This window comes from Pristis pectinata, chromosome 4, assembly GCF_009764475.1.
Source record: "Pristis pectinata isolate sPriPec2 chromosome 4, sPriPec2.1.pri, whole genome shotgun sequence".
In the NCBI taxonomy this organism is placed as follows: Eukaryota; Metazoa; Chordata; class Chondrichthyes; order Rhinopristiformes; family Pristidae; genus Pristis; species Pristis pectinata.
Window position 1 is genome coordinate 48,168,544 of NC_067408.1, and position 23,856 is coordinate 48,192,399.

A 23,856-nucleotide genomic window follows, 5' to 3' on the forward strand; every position below is an offset into this window, starting at 1 on the left:
TGATAGTCCAGACGAAAGGTCTTGACCTAAAACATTGACTGTCCATTTCCCTTTACAGAAGCTGCCTGACCTGCTGAGTTCCTCCAGCTGTTTGTTCTTGCTCCAAAGACGTGTTGGTTGGTAGGTTAATCTCCAACTGTAAAGTGCCCCTAGTGTGTAAGTGAGTGGTAGAATCTGGGGGAAGTTGATGGAAATGTGGGGAGAATAAAAGGGGATTAGTATTGGATTAATGTAAAGGGATACTTGATGGTCAATACGTCAAAAGGGCCTGTTTCTGTGCTGGAGGACTAATATGCACATTCACAGGATATAATTTGAGGATTGCTCAGCACCAGCTGAGTAAACCTAGTGCTGGAGTTACACACCTGCACCTCTTAAAGGGGAAATCAAGTCCCGGCTTTAAAAAGATTTACACTAGCCATGGCAAATCAAGCATAGGATTAAGCACCTTGATTTCAGTTGAAGAGCTGGAGAAGAGGAGGGAGATTTACATCAAGGGCCCAGGAAACTACTGAGGTCAAAGGGAGAAGTGGACAAAGTGGCAAGAGCAAGGCCCAAAGGACTTGGATGCATGGTGGAAGAAGTTTAATGATCTCATAGCAATCAAGGTCCGTGAAGGTATTAATAAATCCCTCTACCAAGAACTAAACCACTCCACCCCCATCACTCATCTAAAAGCAAGCTCTGGCAGTGAACACTTTTAATTAATTTTCACATTGTACTCAAGAGCTGGCATGGCAGTAAAGTACTTATTGGATTAATAATCCAGAGGAATGAATGACTGAGCTGGAAGCAAATTCAAATCCTACCATGGCAAATGGCAACTATGAATTCAGGTTTTGTTTTATACATTTGTGGCTTCCCTATGGATGAGTACCGGGTATAAGCTCCGTGCATAACGTTGACTGCTGTGGAAATCACATTAATGAGGTGGGAGTGATTTTCTACGGATCTTGCACCAGGTCAAATGGAGCAAGGTTGGTTCTGTACCATGATGGGGTTCCATAGGGTGGTCCCGTATTGTGATCCCAACTCATATTTTCCAATGGTAAAAAATATCTCCCTCAGGGTGCTGCACCACCGACCTTGTAGATAAAAAGCAATTGCCTGGGATTTTATAATGGATGGGATTATAGTGGAGACACAACTCATTTTCATGGAATATACTCTGCAGTTTACTGTCAATCCAATTCCTTCACACTATCAGCCTAAGTAACATCCCAGCCACAAATCCAGTGTTAGAGGGAGTACTTCTACTGATATTCTCCCAGCTCTGTCAGGTTCATTAACACTTCCCAGTCAGACCCTGAATTATAATAATTACTTTCTGACCTACATGTGTGAAGTGGACCAGATCCAAAGAAAATATTTTCTGTACTTTAAGCACTCTCCTTTTAACTCTTGCTGACTGCACAACAATGAAAGGAAGAAGGTAAAAAAAGATGAAGGATGGCTGGTGGTCTTGGGCTCCTCTTCCTGGCCACTGCCATGTGAAAAGGTTTGGTTTCTCATTGATAACGGATGATGGTATGAATAGATTGGCCTGTATGCGAACAATGTACATCTGTCTGCTGTCTGCAAACATTATGTCGTCCTATTTACTGCAGTGAGAATAGATTTCCTTCTTAGGAAGGCTAGTTTCATTCATTGGACTGAGCTAATTAAATTTCTCTGATGACCAAAGATTGCTTACTTCCAGACTACACAGGCACTCAACACAAGCATTATAAGTAATGCTGATCATAATATCCACAGCATAGAAAGTAGTAATCGACCTATTGTGCCTCTTTAAAGGGGTTATCAGTTAGTTCATCCTGCCTTTTCCTTTCTAATCTTGCTATACTTTTCTCCTTTTTCAAATATATATTCATTTCCCTTTTGAAAGTTACCATTCAATCAGCTTCCATCACCATGTCAGACTGTGCCTTTAAGCTTCAATCGCATTTGAATGAACTCCACTGTCTTGCTAACAGTCCCAGTATCTCTCTCTGCATACCACCAAGGACTTTTGAGCTGTTTTTATAACGTGCAAGATCCATTCTATTGCCTGATACTGACAAAGAATGACAACATGAAAGTAAGTACACTGGCACTCTATCGGCCAGCTGTCAGGAACATGGCCATGAGTTGGTTACATGAGTCTAAAACAAAATTCATGTAAAAGCATTTACTTGTAAGTCTAGTCTCAAGGGATCAGGAGCTAAAAGAAGATGTGTTCTCCATGTGCTATTCTCTTCAGGTTGTATTCTACACCTGCAGTTTTATTCCACAACTGTTTGAAGTTAATACCCACAATAGATGAATTAAGACTAGATTTGCTTATAAAATACAGAACATGAAGCACTGTGGAATGGAAGTGCTTCATGCACTTGTAAGCTGCCTGCTATTGATGGCGACATTTATAGTATATAGGTTCCCTCTGGAGTCAATGTTAAAGTGGGAAGAGGTTGTGGAGACCCAGCAATGGTGGCTCTGCCTCATCTTCTCAGGGTATCCTCCAGTCTCCTGCCAAAGTACTAGTGGGAGACCAGTGATATTTCAGGGGCACTACACTGCAGCTAATCAGCCAGCACTTGAATTTAACTGCTGCCAACAGTAATGTGTAGCAGAAATTCCTCATGTAATTCAGAGGCAACACACAAGTCTCACACTAGGCTGGTAATTTTGTGGACTCCCTCAGGTTTCAGAGGACTTCCAAACCTTATATCTGGACCCATTAAAAAAATTAGCTGGAGAAGCTATAATTAAAATAAGGATATAGATAGTCCTGCCTGTTGCTGTACTGTAACAGGATAGTGGCAATGATAATTAAAGAAGAGCACAGCAGGGCAGACAAATTAACTCTGTTGACTGTAATGAGAATCTAGCCATCATTGACAAAATGGATGTAATCCAGTCAGGGAATATAGGAATACATGTAAGAACCTGCTTTAAACATAGGGTGAAATATCCTGAGAGGAAAGGCCAAGCTTATATAAAGGGCTTTAAGAAAAGAGTGGCTTTTCATTCAAAACCACGGTAACTACTGCATCAAAACTTCCATAAACCCTCTGTGTGTTTCCAAATGTTGAAGTAGGTGGAGCATTTTGGAATAGGATGGGGGGAGAGGGTGTTTGACCTAATTTCTAAAAGTTTGTAAGCTGTTCTGAGTTGTGGATGGAATTTTCATACAGAGAATGCAGATTCAGTGCATATTGCACTGTAATAGAGTCATAGAAACATAGAGTGAAACGCCATGGAAACAGACCCTTCAGCCCACTGGGTCCGTGCCAACATCAAGCACCCATTCTTTTACTTTAATCCTACTCTAAGTGATTTATTCTCCCCACATTCCCATCAACTATCCCTGAGAGTCTACCATTCACCTATATACTAGGAACAATCTATATGGCCAATGAACCTACCAACACAATTTTGGGATATGGGAGAAAACCAGAGCACCTGGAGGAAACCCATGTGCTCACAGGAGGAATGTGAAAACTCCACACAGACAGCACTGGAGGTCAGGACTGAAACAGGTCACTGGTGCTCTGAGATAGTAGCTGTACCAGCTGAGCCGCTGTGCTGCAATGGTGAAGCTTGGATCAATACTCAGACAATCAATACGGTACAAATCAGCTGATTTTGAAATCTTTCCGTTAATGCTTTTCTTAAGCCTGCAGATTAATATCAAGATATCCTAAATGAAGGCAGACCAAAAAATAAATGTGTTAGCAAAATTGAAGTCTATGGGATTAAAGGGAACATTGACAGTGTGGATAGTAAATTGGTTAAGGCCCAGACAGGAGAGCTGATTGAAACTTTTAAGCATAGTAAACAATGAAGATATTAACTGGAGGACTCAGATGGACACAGATAGACTGCTGAAACATGCAGGAACATACAATAAGAACTACTGGGTGATAAGGTTGAGAAAAGGAAATATAAATTAAATGGTATAAGGGATACAAGAACAGTGAGATCTATAGAATGTACAAGGGAACATTTCCAGTCAACTGAACCTGAGACCTTCAGGTCTCGGCCTCCAATTGGCACAGCCCCAACTTAAGACAAGCACAGATGCCAAGGGAGGTGTGGGGATGGCCCCTTCTGCCAGCAAGACCAAGAGTTTGTCCAGAAGTCTCTGGATCCAGGTAATTTTCCTAAATTGATCGAAACTGGGTCAAATCCTGAAGTTCCAAGATATCATGCATAAATCTTTGGAGGTGACAGGACAGGTTGAGGAAGTTGTTAAGATACATATGGGATGGCTTTAGGATTAGAGCACAAAAAATAAGCTGTAATAACCTTTCATGAAATGTTCATGAGGCCTCTAGTGGAGTTATGAGAGCACACTTTAGAAAGAGCCAATGACATGGAGATGGTGCAGAGAAAGTTTACTAGTTATGGCGCCAGGGATGGTGGACCCCAATTATATGAAAAGACAAGAAGCAGTTTAAGAGGTCGTCTTGACCACCCCAGAGGTTCTTTAGCATCGAAAAGTTCCCATGGAAATTACTTAGGCTCTTACAGAGTTAGCTTTTGGCATTTGCAAATCTCCCTGATGACAAGAGTGGGCAGGCATGTAGTTCAAATGAACAGGAATTCTAACACTATTGGCTTAAGTTAAAAGTTAAGTGTAGCCTGGTATCAGCCCAGGAATCTTTTAAAGTGACTTCTTAAGGCAGAAGCTGTATATGCTATTTGGACCAAGCCTTGTTCCATGCCGCTTTGACTAGTTTGGTCAATTGGGCCATGACAGTCCCTCTATTACCATGGGCACACACAGGAAACCTGGTATTTAACTGCAAGAAGCACTCACCAGTAAAACACCCAACCCCACCAGCACTGTTTAAAGAAATTCTCAATTAGCTGCAGGTTTGATGACGGATGAACAGAAGGAGAGTTGCATGTGCACATTTGCTGAAAGCTCTTTGGAGTTGCAGAAGCAAGAGGGTGTAATGTGGACCAGGATAGAATTTTACTTGAGCATACATCAGGTCCATCCAGATACAGGGTTTGTTGTGGCTCTACCTCTAAGCATTTAGCCTGACAGGGAGGAAGAGGAGAGGAGCCGCAGAGAATTGCATCAAGCCAGGTGAGGGAGGAGGAGAGGATTAACGACTCTGGATATGAGGTCCTGTCCATAACATATTGCATCATCTCTGTAATCATGGCCAGCTGTTAATGATGGTCAGAGCCTGGGGAGCAGCCATGATACCTACCTGTAGTCCACCATCCCTCCTATTTTTCAGCCACTGTACTGAATTGGAAGCTGAGATGTTGATCACAGAAGCTGCATGGTGATTGTGTCAATAAGCAATGAAATGGAGCTGGCCACTAAAGCTTTAAAGAATAGTTTTCAGGTTTCATAGTAAACCATCACAAGCTCAGGCTGCTTGACATGTCATTGGACTTGCCCATTGGCCTTCCCCATGGTCCACCAAAATGGTTACCACCACTCTCAGGAGCAGAGCAACCTTGTCATCAGGCGAGCTAAAACCTCACCGCTCCCTTCTACTGCCCTGGCTGCCAGCCAAGTCAGTAAATGCAGATGCTGCGACTAATTTTCCCACCCATATATGGAGTGAGTGGGTGCCTGAGGGCCTTAGGCCAAGTGTCTGGGTGCCTTCTTCCCTCCCTTGTGTTGCTCAGCAGTTAGAGCCTGGGTAGGTGGGAGCTCCTAGTTACCTGAAAATGTACAGTTGTAGTGAGAGGAGGGATGATGCAAGAGATGCACACTTTCTCGGCCTGAAACCTGTAAACCAGAAGTGATTGTAAGAGGAGGGGGAAGTGGGTTATGAGCTGGAGGGTCCGGTGTGAGTGTACCATTATTTTCAATTTTCTCTACACCATTGCTGGCCACAGACTCTGTAGCAGCTGCTGTAGTAGTGCCCAGCTCTCTGTTCTCCACACAGGTGAGTCTTTGGATGGGTTCATCCCTTCTTGTCTGCTGTTGCTATCACTGGTTATACTCTGTTTCTTCATGTACAAGGATAGGAAATGTGCTAGTTTGTGTTTTGCCATGTGTCTGGGTGATGTGCCTGCCATGGTGATTAAGTGACATGTATCAGATGGGAGTGTAAGTTTTGGAGAAGTGGTAAATGTGTGCGGGTGTATTGGGCTAATGAATGATGGGAAGGACCTGCCTGATGGGGATTATGTTCAGGTGAGCGATGAGGGCGTGTTGAATGGGGCAGTGTGTCGGGCTAGTGATACAGTTATCGAGATGTGGGATTTGTCCACACATGTGATGTCATTAAGCTTCTGCATCCATTTTGACTTTTGGAATTGACTTCAGTTATGACCTCCTTCCACTGCCACTTGACTATGCCTGAGGGGATGAAGGAGGCAGAGACTATAAAATCAATTGTGAAGAATCTAGATGAGCACTTGAATCACTAAGACAGAGAAGGTTACAACCAAATGCTGGTAAATGGGCTTAGTATAGAAGGGTGTGTGATGGTCAGCATGGACATGGTGGGATGAAGGGCCTGCTTCTGTGCTGTAAGATGTTATGAATCTATAAAAATGGAGAGCTTCTGATGAGCATTGGCTGAGGTGCTCAGAGAAGGTTGGGATGCCTGCTCTCCTTTTTGGTCTGCCTTGTCTTTCACTTAGCTTCCCAAACTGCTAGAGTGACTGGCACTACCAGCTGAAGGCACAGAGCACTTCTCCTTTAAGACCTGGTTATCTTCTACTCCTACCAATCACTCATGAATTTGGGTTCCACGGCCATCTGTGAGGGCAGACAGTGCAGTTACTGTTAACTGTACACTCAAATTGTGAGCATGAGGTAGCAGCAGAAATTTATATGCATCCTGCAGCAGATCAAACAGGCATGGGTTAATTGTGCATCACTACCCCAGTGCACGTTTTCCAATTTCTCTCCCATTGTCTCTCCTCTCCCTCCTTCTATTAGAAGCAGCACATGCTGCTTGCAATTCTATCTTGTTAGGGGAGTGAGAGCACCAGTGCAATGAGCATATCTGTGATCTTGCAGAATACTGGCAGCAGGCAGACTGCCAGGAAGCTGACAGAATATTAGTGTGCTGGGAGACTGCAGAATATGACACATTAACCCAAGTTCAGAATCACATTTAAATCAAGTGATACATAAATGAGCACAGTGCTGTCTTTTATATTCAATATAAGCAAATTTTCCTGACACTTGCAGTGCTTCTGAGTGTTGCTAATTTATGCATTTGAAAGAAAGGTACAAATGGAATGAGAGAAGAGAAAATAATTAGGAAAAGAAGCGAAAACATTACTGAGAGAGGCAGTTCTTGCATCATTGCAAGTACTTGACTTTGTGACAGTGACTTGTGTTTCCAATCAGCTTGTTCAGGGTCCTTGCTGGTGATTTTGCAGAAGGTTTCTTGATTCTGCTGCTTTCTATTCTACAGGATTTCTTTGTTCAACCCCTCGACCACTTAAGAATCTAGTTTCCCCTATATTTATAAATATCATCATATTCAGTATTTGGTGCACTTTCAATGGGGCCATCCCCTTCACAGCCCAGAACCAATCTGGACTCCAAAACCATTTTCCCATTTCAGCAGATTGAGGACCTAACAAGCTACAAAGGAGACTTCAGCAGTTTACCACCTGAAAGTAAACGTGTCAATGACGATGCCAGGAATGCTCAATTACATCTTAAATTATAGTCATTGCAAACCTAGAAAACTTATGATATGTTTGCCATTGGCTGCACAAGACCAGTACTATTGGAGCTTGTAGTATGTTGTCAGGGCCCATAGCCTTCCATGTGTCTAGTACTTTCAGCCACTGTTTATTATCACCCGGAGTGATTAAATTGGCTAAACATAGACTTGTGTGATGTGACGTGGAAAGCAGGTTGAGTAAAATCTTACACTGATGACACTTGCAAATATTCCAGCTTTTGTCTCATGGAGTCACGCATTGACAATGGAAATACTTGTGGAACCTACACCACCCAGTAACCATGTGGTTGTCTACTGCTGTTCTCAACTAGATGTGTTGAGTATGTGGAGATTAGTAATAATCAGTTGACGGTAGGGTTATAGAGTCATAGAGTCTTACTGCACAGAAAGAAGACCTTCGGCTCAACTCGTCCATGTCAACTGTGTTGCCCGGTGAGCTAGTCTTATCTGCCCACGTTTTGCCCATAGCCCTCTAAGCCTCTCCTATCTATGTACTTATCCAAATGGCTTTTAAATGTTGCTAATATGTCCACCTCAACCACTACTTCTGGCAGATCATTCCAAATACACCCCACCCTTTGCATGAAGAAGCTGCCCCTGATGTCCCTTTTAAATCTCTCATCTCTGACCTTAAACTTGTGCTCTCTTGTTTTTAGCACCCCTCCCTAGGAAAAAGACTATGTGCTTTCACTCTGTCAATGCCCCTCATGATCTTATATACCTCTGTCAGCTCACCTCTCAGCTCCTACATTCCAGGGAATATAGTCTACGCAACCTCTCCTTGTAACTCAGGCTCCCAAGTCCAGGCAACATCCTAGTAAATCTTTTCTGCAACTCTTTCTAGTTTAATAACATAACTCATTTGCCAATCCTCAGCCCCAATACCTAGCTCATCAAAAGCCCCCTGTAATTTTTCATAACCTTCTATACCGTCTACAACACCACCTGTTTTTATAATCTGCAAATTTACAAACTATGCCTTGTACATTCACATCCAAATTGTTTATATAGGGTTAGTCCTATGCTGCATGAGGTCTGTGTTTGCTCCTATGCTCTGCTTGATGCTGGGCCTGGTATGAATTTCTGTCATCCCTATTGAACCTGCTTTAGTCACCCTGCTAATTCTTTTGCTGCTATTGATAGAATACTATCTCATATCACACATTATTTTCATGCTGAAAAAAAATATCAGAGATCATGGCCTAAAAACTTCTCTCCCACTTTTTAATGGCATTACAACAGCATTGTTCATCACCCTAATGCTGTTATTAAAAGTCCTACAACAGCATGAACCTCAACTGTAGGCTTCTCAGAAGAGCATGGTCATGTTTCCCTGTAATCCCACTGCATCTGATTCAATTGATTTACTTCTAGATCTCACATCTGCCTGCCCTTATCCTTGTAGCTTGAATCTTGGGAGACAACTCTTAAAGGGATATATGCTCATAACAAACAGGCTACAGCAAGGTGTCAGGCAGGAAGTTACCAGCAGAGTATAAGTTGTAAGCAATACATGAGTACAGTCTGTGAGTGCCTGGACTTTGGGCAGGCTTGCAGTAGTGGAAAGTCCCTATATCTGATCTGCCTGCTCCTATGAGCCAAATAAAAAGTGGATGAAGTCTCCTTTTGTGGGTGTGAAGTTTGGGTGACTTCCTCAGTGCAGCAGTGAGCAGATAGAAACAAAGTGAGTCAGTGGTGGAGAATTAAAATGGGCAGCACAGTTGCATGGCAACTAGACCTGCTGCCTTATGGTTTCAGTGACTGGGGCTCTACCTGATCTATACTGTCTATATGGAGTTTGCAATGTTCTCCCTGTGACTGCATAGATTTCTCTTGGGTTCTCTGGTTCCAATGGCATGTGAGTTGGTAAATTAATTGGCCACATAATTGTGTAGGCAAGTGGCAGAATCTGGGGGAAGTTGATAGGAATGTAGGGAGAATAAAATGGGATGAGTATAAATGAGTGCTTGATGGTTGGTGCAGATTTGGTGGGCTGAAGCACCTGTTTCCATCCTATGTGGACCTATGACTCTATGAGAATCCAGATTATATAATTACTGTTGTGCCATCTAAGAGAGGGTGGTGAATGCTTGCTAACCATTGCTAATCTGTCTGGAGAAAGTGTAAATAGAAGAAGAATGAGTGAGGATCGAAAAGGGAGAAAAGATAAACATTACTGGAACTGTGAGATGCAGAACAGAGTAGTTGCTAGAAATCTATAAAATAGAAAGCAAGGAATACTCAGCAGGTCAGGTATCAACTATGGAGGGAAAACAATTGAGTTAATGGTACAGGTGGACAACCTCAGAACAACCCAGCTGTGAAACAAACAGGAAAGGGTGGTTGAATTTCAAATTGAGTCCCGAGGGCTGCAATGTGCCGGATAGAAGATGAGATGCTGTTCCTTGAGTTTACACTGGGTTTTGTTGCTACAGTGAAAAGGTCTAAAAACAGAGGTCAGAATAGAAGTTGGATGGGGAATAAAGTGACAGGTAACTGGAAGCTCATGGTCACCCTTGCAGAGTGAACGGAGGTGTTCTGCAAAATGGTTATCCAATCTGCATTTGGTTTCTCCAGTGTAGAGGAGGGTGCATTATGAATACTGAATGCAATGCACTAAATTGGAAGAAGTGCAAATGAATTGCTGCTTCTTCTAGAAAGACTGTTTGGGTAGGGAAGAGGTAAACCTCCAGGAAGAGGTAAATCTCCTGCATTTGCATGACACGGGAAAGATACAGGCAGGCACAGTAGTGTAAGTGGTTAGCGTAATGCTTTACAGCGACCCGGGTTCAATTCTGGCTGCTGTCTGTAAGGAGCTTGTACGTTCTCCCTGAGTCTGCGTGGGTTTCCTCCGGGTGCTCCGGTTTCCTCCCACATTCCAAAGACGTATGGGTTAGGAGGTTGTGGGCATGCTATGTTGCCTCTGGAAGCGTGGTGACACTTGCGGGCTGTGCCCAGGAACTCTACGCAAAAAGATGCATTTCACTGTGTGTTTCGACGTACATGTGACTAATAAATTTTTTAAAAATTTTTTAAATTTTATTTACAGTGTGGTAACAGGCCCTTCCAGTCCAACAAGTTCGTGCCGCCCATTTTAAACCCAAATTAACCTACCCATACATCTTCGCAATGTGGGGGGAAACCGGAGCACCCGGAGGAAACCCACGCAGACATGGGAGAACATACAAACTCCTTACAGACAGCGACGGGAATCGAACCCCGATCACTGGCGCTGTAATAGTGTCGCACTAACCCCTACGCTACCGTGCCGCCCCAAAATGTTATCACCCAACATGGGGCTTGAACCCATGACCCTGGGATTAAGAGTCCCATGCTCTACTGACTGAGCTAGCCGGGCTGTTAGCAATCTAACATATCTAATCTAATCTATATTGTGTTTTTTGTGAACCAAGAAGTGGTGGAAGGAAGGAGTCCCTTCAGAATTCTGAAAAAGGAGAGGAGAGGAAGTCTAGTCATGGAACCTCATTGGATGTGGAAGAAATCACAAAGAATGATCTGTTGAATGTAGAGGTTGAGGACAAGGGAAACCCAATGCATGTTCTGGTTGGTAGAAGAGGGTTGAGAGCAGAAGTGTGGGAAATGGAGCAGACTTGGTTGCGAGCCCTGTCAACAACAATAGAGGGGAAGTTACCAATATAGGAAAAGGAAGATATCTCAGAAGCATTGATGTGGTACCTCATCATCAGAACAGATACGGTCAAGCTGGAGAAACTGGGAGAATGGAATGGAGTCCTTATAGGAAGCAAGTTGGAAGGAGGTGTTGCTAAGAATGCTGTAGAACTCTGTGGGCTCATTAAGGATATTGATCACTAACTGATTCCCTGAGATGGAAAAGGAGCAGTTAAGAAAGGAAGTGTGAGAGATATACCTTACGAAACACAGAACAGGGTAAAAATTGGCAGCAAAGGTGGTGATATGTTCTAGTTCTGTACTAGTGTACAGAAAGATGCACCAATACAGTCATCAACATTGGATTAGTAGTAGGACTTCAGAACCAACATCTGAGTGTCTATAAATGTCTTTACTGACTGTGATCCCTTTACTGATTACAGCTTTTTTTGTTCAGTCACTGTTTGGAGCGATCATGGTCTCTTAATGAGCCAGCAGCTCACAGTAATCACAGTCACATATCAGGCTGGGTCATTATCACAGAAGGGAATCCAGACATATTGAAGAGTGCCATGTTTCCACCTCCCATGGCATTGGATTTGTGGAGAATCCCATGGAGCAGTGTGTAAAGTTAATGCTGTGACTGCAAGTGACTATGGATTTGTTCCTTGACCTTCGCAACAGTTGTGAGGTTGTTAAACATGTTCTGGCATGGTTTCCAGGTCTTGTATTTTTACTTATGGTGTTGATCTCATTTGCCACATCCTTCCTGGGGCATTTCATAATGGGTCTGTATGGTATCCTAGGTCACTGGGCACAGAGGACATCTGCTCCTCACTACCTCTTCTACTGAGACACTCAGAACAGATGTGGATGTTACATCCCTATTCCAGAGCTCGCACCCATACCTCTCCCATTTCCCGCACCTCCGTTCTCACCCCACCCCTCCCAGAGCCAACAGGGACAGGGTCCCCCTTGTCCTCACATTTCATCTAACCAACCTATGTATCCAACACATCATTCTCCATCACTTCCGCCTTCTCCAACGGGACCCCACCACCAAGCATATCTTCCCCTCCCCACCCCTTTCTGCCTTTCACAGGGACCGGTCTCTCCGCGACTCCCTAGTTCACTCTTCCCCACCCCACCCCCACTCATCCCGCTCTCACCTCGGGAACTTTCCACTGCCCCCGCCATAGGTGCAGCACCTGCCCCTACATCACCTTCATCACCTCTGTACAGGGACCCAAACAGTCACTATCTCTATCTCTTACCTGCATCTACCTATCACCACCTTGTACCCACCCCACCTCCCCTCTTTTGTCCACCTATCACTGCTCTGCTTTTCCCTCCTATATACTGGCCTTCCCCTTTTCCTACCCTCAGTCCTGAAGAAGGGTCCTGACCCGAAACGTTGACCGCCTGCTTTTCTCCACAGATGCTGCCTGGCCTGCTGAGTTCCTCCAGCATCATTGTTTTTTTCATCTAGATTCCAGCATCTGCAGTCCTTTGTTTCTCACCCCATTCCCACTCTGCTTAAGCTATGTCCAAGCATTTAACTCCTGTGTGGTCCCAGTTAGTTTCAGCTATAAAATATCACCCTGCAGATACATACCAATTTCAAAAAATAGGGTTGACACCAGCTGGACTTCAGGTGTAACCTGCACTTTATCAAACTAGCATGTTTAATTTGCATAACGCAGTCATACCACATTTTCCAGCACGATCCAATTTTGGCCCAATGTGCATGAATTATGATTTGTGTCTTAGTTTTCTACTCCGTTGTAACCTATAATGGATTTACAAAGCCATTAATACATGAATTGCTTTTCTTGATCTCCACTAGTCATTCTTATGCCTGAAGGCTGAGTCATTCCCTACCAGCTAATGTGTCCTTTTTCTTGTCTACAACACAATTAGCACTAAGTTAATTTGATGTTAACAGATGCATTTCCCACACACCTTCAGTCTTATTTCTATTTGTGCTATCATTTGCCCAATGAACACAAATAGTGAATGAGCTATAATCTACTTAAAAGGCAATTAAGTGTAACTGGCACGTCAAATGATGCTCCAACACTAGTTCCTCACTTTTAACATGAATGGTTTTCAAATGAATGTGGAATGTTGATTCTAATTGGACCTGAGTGCAGAACTGGGAAGTCCAAATGTTGTTACACAGCCAGTGGATCAAGTTCAACTAACTCCAGCACAAGTTGCCTCAGAATACTGTAGTATCGTTCCTCTGAACGCTAATTGCGCGTCCCTCTTGCCCCTTTTTACTGCTTCATTGCAGGACAATAATTCCCATTTTTGGCTAAACTAGGTCTGCGCTCCCGAGTACTGGTTGTTTCCCTTGCACACCCATGCTACTCCCCAAACCACCAAATGCCATGCAAGTGTTGAAACCTGCTTAAAATAACAATGCAGTTGAGCAAGCAAGATGATACACCCACCCAATCTCGGAAAATGCATGAATTCACATTTATAATGATGCATGTCGCTATTCGATGTAAGTGTTAACATTGTCACATAGCTCAGAGAAGTTTAAATAGATCATACAAGTGGATTTCATGCAATAGGGGCTTGACCCTGTTTGCCTTGTCACATACCTATCTCCTTCACATAGTCCACTACATTGAGCAAGCACTAACTGGCAATTAGCTATTTTCTCCTTCTGGTTTCCAGGTCCCAATGAAATCCCAGGTCCATTAGGGAGAGGAGCAGATGGGCACCCTTACTCATTCGTACACTTGCAACCAACAGCTCAGAACAGGATTCACACTGGCCCAGTGCACAGACCATAAGCAGCAAGGGCAGAAAAGACAGCTCAAAACACAACTCACCATCTGCTCAGCTTAATGTAATGAGAAGAAATGATAACTTTTCTGAACCAGGCATCAACTACATTCCAGGAACTGTCAGGTGTTGTGGACTGCCTTTTAGGGAATTACACAACATATTGGAGAACATGCAGGTACTTACATCCAGTGTGTGTGGCCGGGACCAATCTCGTCAGAGTGGAGGTTTTCAAACAGTGTTGGGGAGGGTTTAAGCTAGTTTGGCAGTAGGATGAGAAGCAGGAAGATGGGAATCTATCAGAAAAGCCTGAGATAAGATTGGATGTGGGTGACTGGGGATAGATAAATTATTTTGAAAGGTAGAGGTAACAATTGCAGGAAAATTGGTAACAAAGAAGTTATGCGGTGTTGAATGGTGTACACTTCAATGTAAGGAAGCTAGGAAAGAGAGTTGCCGAGCTGACAGCACAGGAGTTACGATATTAGAACGACTGCTGCAACACAGGTTAAAGAAGGGCAGGAATACCAGGTCAACATTCCTGGCTTTAGAGTCTTCAAACTTTTTTTTGGGAGGGAAGCAACAAAGCAGAAGGGGATAACAGTATTGTTAATTACAGATATGAGGAGGAATGATGTGCTGGAAATATCAACAAATGAGGCAGTATGGATTGAACTGAAGAACAAAGATAGGACTGCCATACTGTTGTAACATAGGGCCCCAAAAGTCAAAGGGAGTTAGGAGATCAATTATATGGGAGATTTCTGTGGCCTGTGCCTTGTAGGCTAAGAGGTCACAGACTCAGATACTCCCAAGGATCTGATGCAGTCACACATGGTATGTTCTGCAGCCAAGAGTAAAGTACGCCTGTAGTACTTGTACTTAAACAGTATTACAGCCTTTCAGTAAAGCACACCTTCTCACAACCTGTGCATTCTCAGTGAATCATGTTGTAAGATGTCTTCCAAATATAGAATGTGCACCTTAGAACATTACAGCACAGTACAGGCCCTTTGGCCCACAATGTTGTGCTGACATTTTATCCTGCTCTAAGATCTATCTAATCCTTCCCTCCCACATAGCCCCCCGTTTCTCTATCATTCATGTGTCTATCTAAGAGTCTCTTAAATGTCCCTAATGTATCTGCCCCCACACCCTCTGCCAGCAGTGCGTTCCAAGCACCCACCATTCTCTGTGTGAAAAAACACCCCCTGATATTCCCCTTATATCTTTCTCCAATCACCTTAAAATTATGCCCCCTCATGTTAGCCATTGTCACCCTGGGAAAAAGTCTCTGAGTGTCCACTCGATCTATGCCTCTTATCCATCTTGTAGACCTCTATCAGTCACCTCTCATCCTCCTTCTCTCCAAAGAGAAAGCCCGAGTTCACTCAACCTATCCTCATAAGACATGCTCTCCAATCCAGGCAGCATCCTGGTAAATCTCCTCTGCACACTCTCTAAAGCTTCCACATCCTTCCTATAATGAGGTGAACCAGAAATGAACACAATACTCCAAATGTGGTATAACTAAAGTGCTATAAAGCTGCAACATTACCTTGTGGCTCTTGAACTCAATACCCGACTAATGAAGCCAACACACCAGACGCCTTCTTAAAACCCTATCGACCTACGTGGCAACATTGAGGGATCTATGGATGTGGACCCCAAGATCCATCTCTTCCTCCACTCTGCTAAGAGTCCTGCTATTACCTTGTATTCTGCCTTCAAATTCAATCTCCTGAAGTGTATCACTTCACATTTATCTGGGTTGAACTCTACCTGCCACTTCTCAGCCCAGGTCTGCATTCTATCAATATCCGTTGTAAATCTACAGCAACCTTCTACACTATCCACAATACCACCAACCTTTGTATAATCAGCAAACGTACTAACCCACCCTTCCTCATCCTCATCCAAGTAATTTATAAAAATCACAAAGAGCAGGGGTCCCAGAACAGATACCCTGCGGAACACGACTAGTCACCGACCTCCAGGCAGAATATGCTCCATCTACCACCACCCTCTGTCTTCTAAGAGCGAGCCATTCTGAATCCACAGAATCCTTGGGAGATCAAATGTAAAGAGAGAGGGTACACTGTTAATGGCAAGACCCTTAACAGTGATGATGAGCTGAGGGATCTTGGGGTCCAAGTTCATAGCTCCCTGAAAGTGGCTACACAGATTGATAGTGTGGTGAAGAAGGCATATGGCATGCTTGTATTCATTAGTCAAGGCACTGAGTTCAAGAGTCAGGAAGTTATGCTGCAGCTTTATAAAACTTTAGTTAGGCTGCAGCTGGAGTATTGCATTCAGTTCTGGTCACCCCATTATAGGAAGGGCATTGAAGCTTTGGAGAGAGTGCAAAAAAGGTTTACCAAGATGCTGCCTGGATTAGAGGGCATGTGCTATGAGGATAGGTTCGACAAACTTGGGTTGTTTTCTCTAGAGGCGGCGGAGGCGGGGGGTGGGGGGAGATCTGATGCAGGTTTGTAAGATTATGAAGGGCATAGATAGAGTAACAGCCAGTATCTTTTCCCTATGGTTGAAATATCTAATACCGGAGGGCATGCATTTAAGGTGATGGGGGGAAAGTTCAAAGGAGATGTGTGGGGCAAGTTTTTTACACAGAGAGTGTGGGTGTCTGGAATGCACTGCCTGGAGTGGTGGTGGAGGTAAGAACAATAGGGGCATTCAGAAGCTCGTAGATAGGCACGTGAATGTGAGGGAAATGGTAGCATATGGACATTGTGAAGCAGAAAGGGATTAGTTTAGCTGGACATTTTATTACTAATGTAATTGGTTTGGCACAACATTGTGGGCCAAAGGGCCTGTTCCTGTGCTGTACTGTTCAATGGTCCTGCTCCATCTCACCAACAAGCTCTGATTTCAATGCTTACAGTTGTTGTATTGCCATGAGATGGTGCTACATATCACTGTACTTCATACAACAAGTAGTGTCCTTGCTATTGAGCCCCTAATCTCTGCAACATCAGTAATCAGGTTGCAGAGTGCTTGTAGTCTCAGGAATAGTGGTGGATAATCAACAGGCTTGATGAGTTGAGCACTCTGCTATGTGTCCAAGGGAATGTCTGTGCTTGTTCCACAGGACTACAGTTTAGCTGCACCCAATCAATGAGATATGGATTGCCTGAGGCTGATGACAGGGTCCTGTAGGGACTGTCTGCACCTAAGATTGCAGATTGTCACCAGAAGTTGACAGAAACACCAGGGGATGATGTACAAGCCTCGGCACTGGAAATTGTCTGCACCAGTTACTGGGGCTACAGGGAATGCCTGAGCCAATCACTGACATCTTAGGAAGTATCTTTGATCCCTGAGACACACTGTAGTCCACAACTTTTCTTTGAGTACCCCATAAATTTCTTGTTAATCTGGGGCAATGGCAAAGCCCTGCCCTGCGAGATGAACAGAGTATGCAACTTTAGTGAGGCAACATTCATCCCACAGAATTCTATATAGCAAGATAAAAATATCTCAGTGAGTGCTTTGGGGGTTATTTTTTGATAGTTTTTTTGTGAGGTTTAATGGAATGGTACATTGCTATCACACCTATGCCATGTGTGGTCAAATTTCAAAGTCTAACAAAAACTTTGACCTCATTACAACCCCAGTTTCATATCTCCTTGTCAGCTTATTAGTGGAGTGATATTTAGTTTGACTCTTGTTATCAGCTTTGGTATTTAAGAACCATCCTCTCAGGATCCAGTGTGGATAGTTCTGAAACAATAGGCAAGGCACAGTTGCAATAATGCTGAGACTTTCAGAATCTATTCCTGTACCAAGAATATGCCTCTGTCAGGGATTTGCTGAGCTCTCTAAGGACATATTATTGTGCACTACTCAAAATATATCTGATTTCTCTCTTCTGCAGTCTCGAAGATTCTTTCATGGATTCTGAATCTACAATGTCACAAAATCAGGATTAAAGAAATTTGCATCACATTTACAGTTGTATAATTCCTGCAATTCTTGGGAATAAACAAAAGAACTAAAAATATGCATGTTGTAGGAATAGGGATTTGTGACTGTGCCGTCTGTGATTTCATGAGGCAGATACACTCCAGGAAATGGTAATGTATTAAATATCTGAAAATAAATGAACATGTCAGCAGCAGTTCCCTCTTTGGGACTGGATCTAGTTTAATGTAGGTAAGATAAAGTGTTCTATATGGCTTTACCCAGAGCAGCTGTTGAGCAAATTATAGTGTATCAGTTGTACAATACTGGAGGGTGGTTGGGGTGGAGGGGAAAGGGAAATGTAGTCTGATTAATGCTACTGAATTGTGCTCATTAATAGAAATGGGGGAGGGAGCTTCTATTCAGAATGCATTGACGTGCAGTCCACAAGAGATCCCAAGGGATGATGTGTGTGAGTGCGTGGGAGGGTGGGGTGTGGGCGGGGAGTAGGGTGGTGGGGAGGGGGGGGGTGTTGTTGCAATGGGAAGGAGCCATTCTCTCTGGCAGGGGGCAGCTATTATCAAATGGCAGAATAGAAGAAAGTGCTGATGCACTACACATGCTCAGTGTGCTCTCTGCTGTCTCATGCAGCTGCCGGCTGCAGTCTGTTCTGCTCGTGGCTCGCTATCATGCTGCCTTGCCCCTCCACACCAGCTATCACGGAAGAACTGGTGGAGGAAGAACAGAATAAACAGGGAAAATGAAGGTGGAGGTAGGTTAAGATGGGATTATGTCTTTTTGACTCAGCTCCAAAAATAAGATTACATATTATTTGTAGACCTCTGCCAGATTTTGTATAAAATATCTTGCAATAATTTAACTATATAATATAATTCAGTAAAATATTTGTATTTTGTCAGTATAGATGTTAATATTGAATCTGTTAATATTTCTTGTTTTGCCCTTAAATGAAAGGCAGCATGCCTCACATTCTTCAGCTCAGTGCATTCTTTGTAGCAATCTTTATTGGGAAATGCATGTATAAAAATCAAAAATATTCAATAGATCTCAGCATTCTGAACATTGAATGTTAATCCACCTCAACATGAAGGACAGAATGAGTTACCCCAAAAGGTTCATTGAGATGTGTGTAGTAGGGAGTTGGCTGCCTGACTGGCCAGTCTCCTTCTGGCAAGTGCCGGACACAGCACTTTAATTAGGACAGGCAGACTGCTTGAGAGAAGCCCCCTGTAAATACCCTGGGACACAATAAACAGAGCATAACCTGAGACGAGGGGTGGGGTGAGGTTGTAATGAGGGGGGATAAAAGGGGAAGATGAAAGCTAAATAGGATTATTATTCACTAGAACTGATGTTGGAATTTGGAGAAAACACTGGTTAAATTGGAATGATCTTGTGAAAGAATAGCAAGATCGAAATAAAATATTTTTTTACATAAGCAGGAGTTTCCTTTAATTTTTGCTCTAGGCAGGGAGATCATGCTGTAATCAGCAGCCACTTAACATGCACATTGGAAATTTGAGAAACAATTATTTGAAAAATAAGCATTTATACCTGTAGAACACAAGGAAAATATTGCATTCTCTGTCGATATAGATTAATTCAGGAAGTGGGGGAGTTCCTTTTTCTCAGTGTTATTTAATAAATGTACTTTATAGATTTTCTTTTCCTTAAAAGGTGTCTGATTTCCAAGTTTATGATCAGTCTGACAGGTTGCATTATAAAGGAAGGAGCTTTGATCCTTGCTGTGGGATTAGCCAGGAGGATGGGTGACCAGTGTGGTGAAACAGTCGATGTTAAGACTTTTCCATTCACATGCTTGAGCTGTGGGGCAGTTTTTGTAAAGAAGGTTTTTTTTCAGGGAGAAATGAGTTTGCAGAATAACAAAGAACATATTTTGTATACAGCTGAAGACCTTATCCTCCAGAAAATCTTCCAATTCCTTGACATTTTTATGGGTTTCAAATCAGTACATTGGGTTAAATTTACCTAGAAATTCATCCTGGTTAGTAAGACTAAACACACTACGTGATATCAGCTCACATCTACACCACTTCCAAAATTTGGTTCTATTATTGTCAACAGAATTGAATTTAAGAAATGGAATAAAACTGGCAGTCTGTGGGGGCATATTGTGCTACTAACTGGAGATAAATCTCTAACAATCTTATTCCAGTTATTTTTACATTCTTGGATGGCAAAGCAGCGCAGCTAGTAGAGCTCCTGCCTCACAACTCCAGAAACATAGGTTCAGTCCTGACCTCCTGTCTGTGTGGAGTTTGCACGTTCTCCCTGTGACTGTGTGGGTTTCCTCCAGCTGCTCCAGTTTCCTCCACATTCCAAAGACCTTCAGGTTAGGAGCTGTGGGCATGCTATGTTGGTGCCCGAAGAGTGGTGACGCTTGTGGGCTGCCCCCAAGCACATTCTCAGCATTTCATTGTGTGTTTCGATGTACATATGACAAATAAATATTTTAAAAAATCAATTGGCCTCTGTAAATTGCTCCTAGTGTGTAGGTGAGTGGTAGAATGTGGGCCTGGGGTGGGGATGGGTTGATGGGAAAGTGGGGACAATAAATGGTTCAGGGTAGGATTAGTGTAAAAATGGGTGTTTGATGGTTGGCACGGATTCGGTGGGCCTAACAGCCTGTTTCCAGGCTGTGCCTCTCTATGACACAAAATTGTTTTAAAGATTTCATTTTTAAACTGTTTAAATTTATTTCAGCTATATCTGATCACATTTAGAGACGGTGGTAAAAGGCCTTCTGATAGCAGGAACTGCCAGAAGGCATTATAGTGCTCCAGGGCGGGGCCTCAGCTTGCATTGCCTGAGCCTGGTTCTCACTCATGAACTGCTCTGCTCTGTGGGACAGCTTCATATCAAGGACGTTGGGAATCAATTGGTTTCTGCCAGTGTTTATGATCCTCATAATCCTTCTCTCCTCCTACTTCATGTATCCGTCTCAGCATGACCTTCAATCTCTTTCTCCTTATCTAATTTCTCCCTGAGTGCATCCATGCTAGTTGCCCAACTACTCCACTCTAAACACATTCCACCCTCTGTGAAAGAGCTTGTCCTGAATTCTCCCCGGATTTATTAATGTCTGTCTTATATTTATGACCCCTAACTTTACATTGCTGTATAGGCAGAAACATTGAGCCAAGTAGCGCTTGCCCTTCCCCACACCTCGTGTTCCTCTCTCCTATGATGTCCAGAGTCACACTGACCTTCTGCAGCTCCCAATGTCCTCAAGGCGAGGCCGCCTCGGCTGTCCCACAATGCAGAGCAGTCTGGAAGTTGCACCCAATGCAAACACAATCTGAGGCCCCAACCCGGATCACAAATGATGGCATTCTGGTTGCACGTGCTAACAGTAGACCTTTTTCCACTGCCTCTAAACGTCTCTGGTGATCAGAGATGATTAGAGATAGTTGAAATAAATTTAAATTATTTAAATTTTAATCAGTTTAATTTAAAATTTTAAATGAATAGTTATTGGTTAATTGGTTTATTATTATCACATGTACCGAAGTGCAGTGAAAAACTTTGTTTTGCATGGCATCCATACAGATGATTTCATCACATCAGTACATTGAGGTAGTACAAGGGAAAAGAAATAACAGAATACAGAATGTAGTGTTACAGAGAAAGTGCAGTACAGGCAGACTCTCGCTAGGCAACACAGTCGGCATGTTGGGTCGAAGGGTCTGTTTCCATGCTGTATGACTCTAAGTTCACCAATTATTTACTTAATAATTGGTATACTAATTGAACATCAACATTAGTTAAAATAGAGGGGAAAAATCATTCACCTTCATCTAACTTATTATGAAGCTTGGCGCTAGATACACAAGCTATGAGACTGGTGTGAATCTGAGGGGCCAAGTATGAAGTGTATCTGGCTCCTCAGCTCAGGGCAATTAGGAACTGTTCCTGGACCTTGTGGTGAGTCCAGTGGAAAAGCCAGGAATGAGATGGTCTGTGCTTCTACATTGCACTGAGCTGGTGCTGAAGTCTGAAATGAACTGACATGTGCACTGTGGAGCTGTTGACAGGTCATCAGAAATATCTGGAACAAGTCAACCACATTGCCTGTTATAGTTCATTCTTACCTTTCCAGAGAAAGGAGCTCAGATTGTGACATCGGTCCCAAAAATAATATTGTTAAACTGATTATTGTGGACTGGATAGACATTTCTAGTTTGTTTGCTTGGATCTGTCTATGGCCAGTTTCAACCTTTATAGAGCTTAAACCTTGAGTTTTCTGCTAAAAACATGAGCTAAGAAGATACTGGACAGTCTTTACATGAGAAACCTCTTCTGTAATCTGCTTTGGGCAAAACTTCGTAATCAAATTGAAAAGCAAAATACTGAATTTGCTGGAATTCTGAAATAAGTACACACAAAAATACTCAGCAGGACAGGCAGCTTATGTGAGGACAGATACAGAACTAATGTTTCAGGTCAATGACCTTTCATCATGAGTAACACTCTGTTGGAAGTACACTTTAAAGAGTGTATTGATGAAATAAACAGAGCAACACAATTTAATATCCAGGAATTTGTGGTGTTTGATTTGCCAATGCCCATTTTGGACTGACTTCACCTCCACCATCATACTTATACTGTCCTGCTGCTCTTGAATATGACAGGCTCATGATTATGGTGCTGGAATAGTAATATAGTTATTATGTGGTTGAATCTTGCAAAGACAAATTGTGAAACTGAGTACGCTACATTTGTTTGAGTTCTGCCCACAAGTATAAAACATGGGCATTGGAGAGGGTGCAGAAGAACATGACAAAGATAAAACCAATTGCGTGTGAAACTAGAGAAACATGGAATAGTTTCCTTGTTTGGAAAGGCAAGGACTGATTAGGGATAGTCACCATGGCTTAGTGCATCAGAAATTGTGTCTCATGAATTAAACTGAGTTTTTTGAAGAGGTGACCAAGAGGATTGACAAGGGCAGGACAGTAGATGTTGTCTATGTGGACTTTAGCAAGGGTTTTGACAAGGTCCCCCATGGTAGACTGGTCGGAAGGTGACATCATGTGGGATCCAGGGTGAGCAAGCCAGCTGGATGCAAAATTGGCTTGGTGGAAGGAGTCAGAGGGTCAGAGGGTTGCTTTTTCAGATTGAGGACTGTGAACTGTGGTGTGCTGCAGGAATTGGTGCTGTTTCCCCTGTTGTTTGCCAAATCATACGAATGATTTGGATGAGAATACAGGTGGCATGATTACTAAGTTTGCAGTCGACACCAAAATTGGTTGCGTGGTGGACAGTGAAGAAGGTTGGCTAAAGTTACAACAGGATCTAGATCAAATGGGAAAGTGGGCAAAGGAATGGCTGATGGAATTTAACTCAGACGAGTGCAAAGTGATGCATTTTGGAAAGTTAAATGAGGGCAGGACTGACACAGAACAGAGAGAATAAATACATAGTTCCCTGAAAGTGGCAACACAGGTAGACAAATTGGTGAAGAAGGCATGTTGCATGGTTGCCTTCATTGGTCGGGACATTGAGTACAATAGTTGGGATGTCATGTTACAGCTGTATAGGGTGTTGGTGAGACCACACCTGGAATATTGTGTGCAATTCTGGCCACTATACTATAGGAAGGATTAGAGAGGGTGCAGAAAAGATTCACAAGGATGTTGCTGGGATTGGATAGGCTGGGACTGTTTTCCATTGAGTGAAGGAGGCTGAGATGTGACCTTATAGAGGTTTATAAGATCATGAGGGGCATAGATAAGGTGGATGGTCAGTCTTTTTCCCAGGGTAGGAGAGTCTAAAATCAGAGGGCATAGGTTTAAGGCGA

General features: G+C 43.1%; 1 protein-coding gene and 1 non-coding gene across 2 annotated transcripts in view; one reads left to right on the forward strand and one right to left on the reverse strand.

Annotated features, from left to right (window-relative positions):
* Nucleotides 1-10,949: 10,949 nt before the first annotated feature.
* Nucleotides 10,950-11,022, reverse strand: trnak-cuu (transfer RNA lysine (anticodon CUU)). The gene has a single exon. It is a non-coding gene; the product is annotated as a tRNA-Lys (tRNA).
* A 7,585-nt stretch (nt 11,023-18,607) lies between these two features.
* The window catches only part of shtn3 (shootin 3), a 107,829-nt gene continuing 102,580 nt past the window's right edge, over nt 18,608-23,856 (forward strand). Inside the window, exon 1 of the mRNA XM_052014265.1 lies at nt 18,608-18,786. Within this exon, the coding sequence (XP_051870225.1) occupies nt 18,775-18,786 (12 nt within the window). The 5' untranslated portion in view covers nt 18,608-18,774. The remainder of the gene's footprint in view (nt 18,787-23,856) is intronic.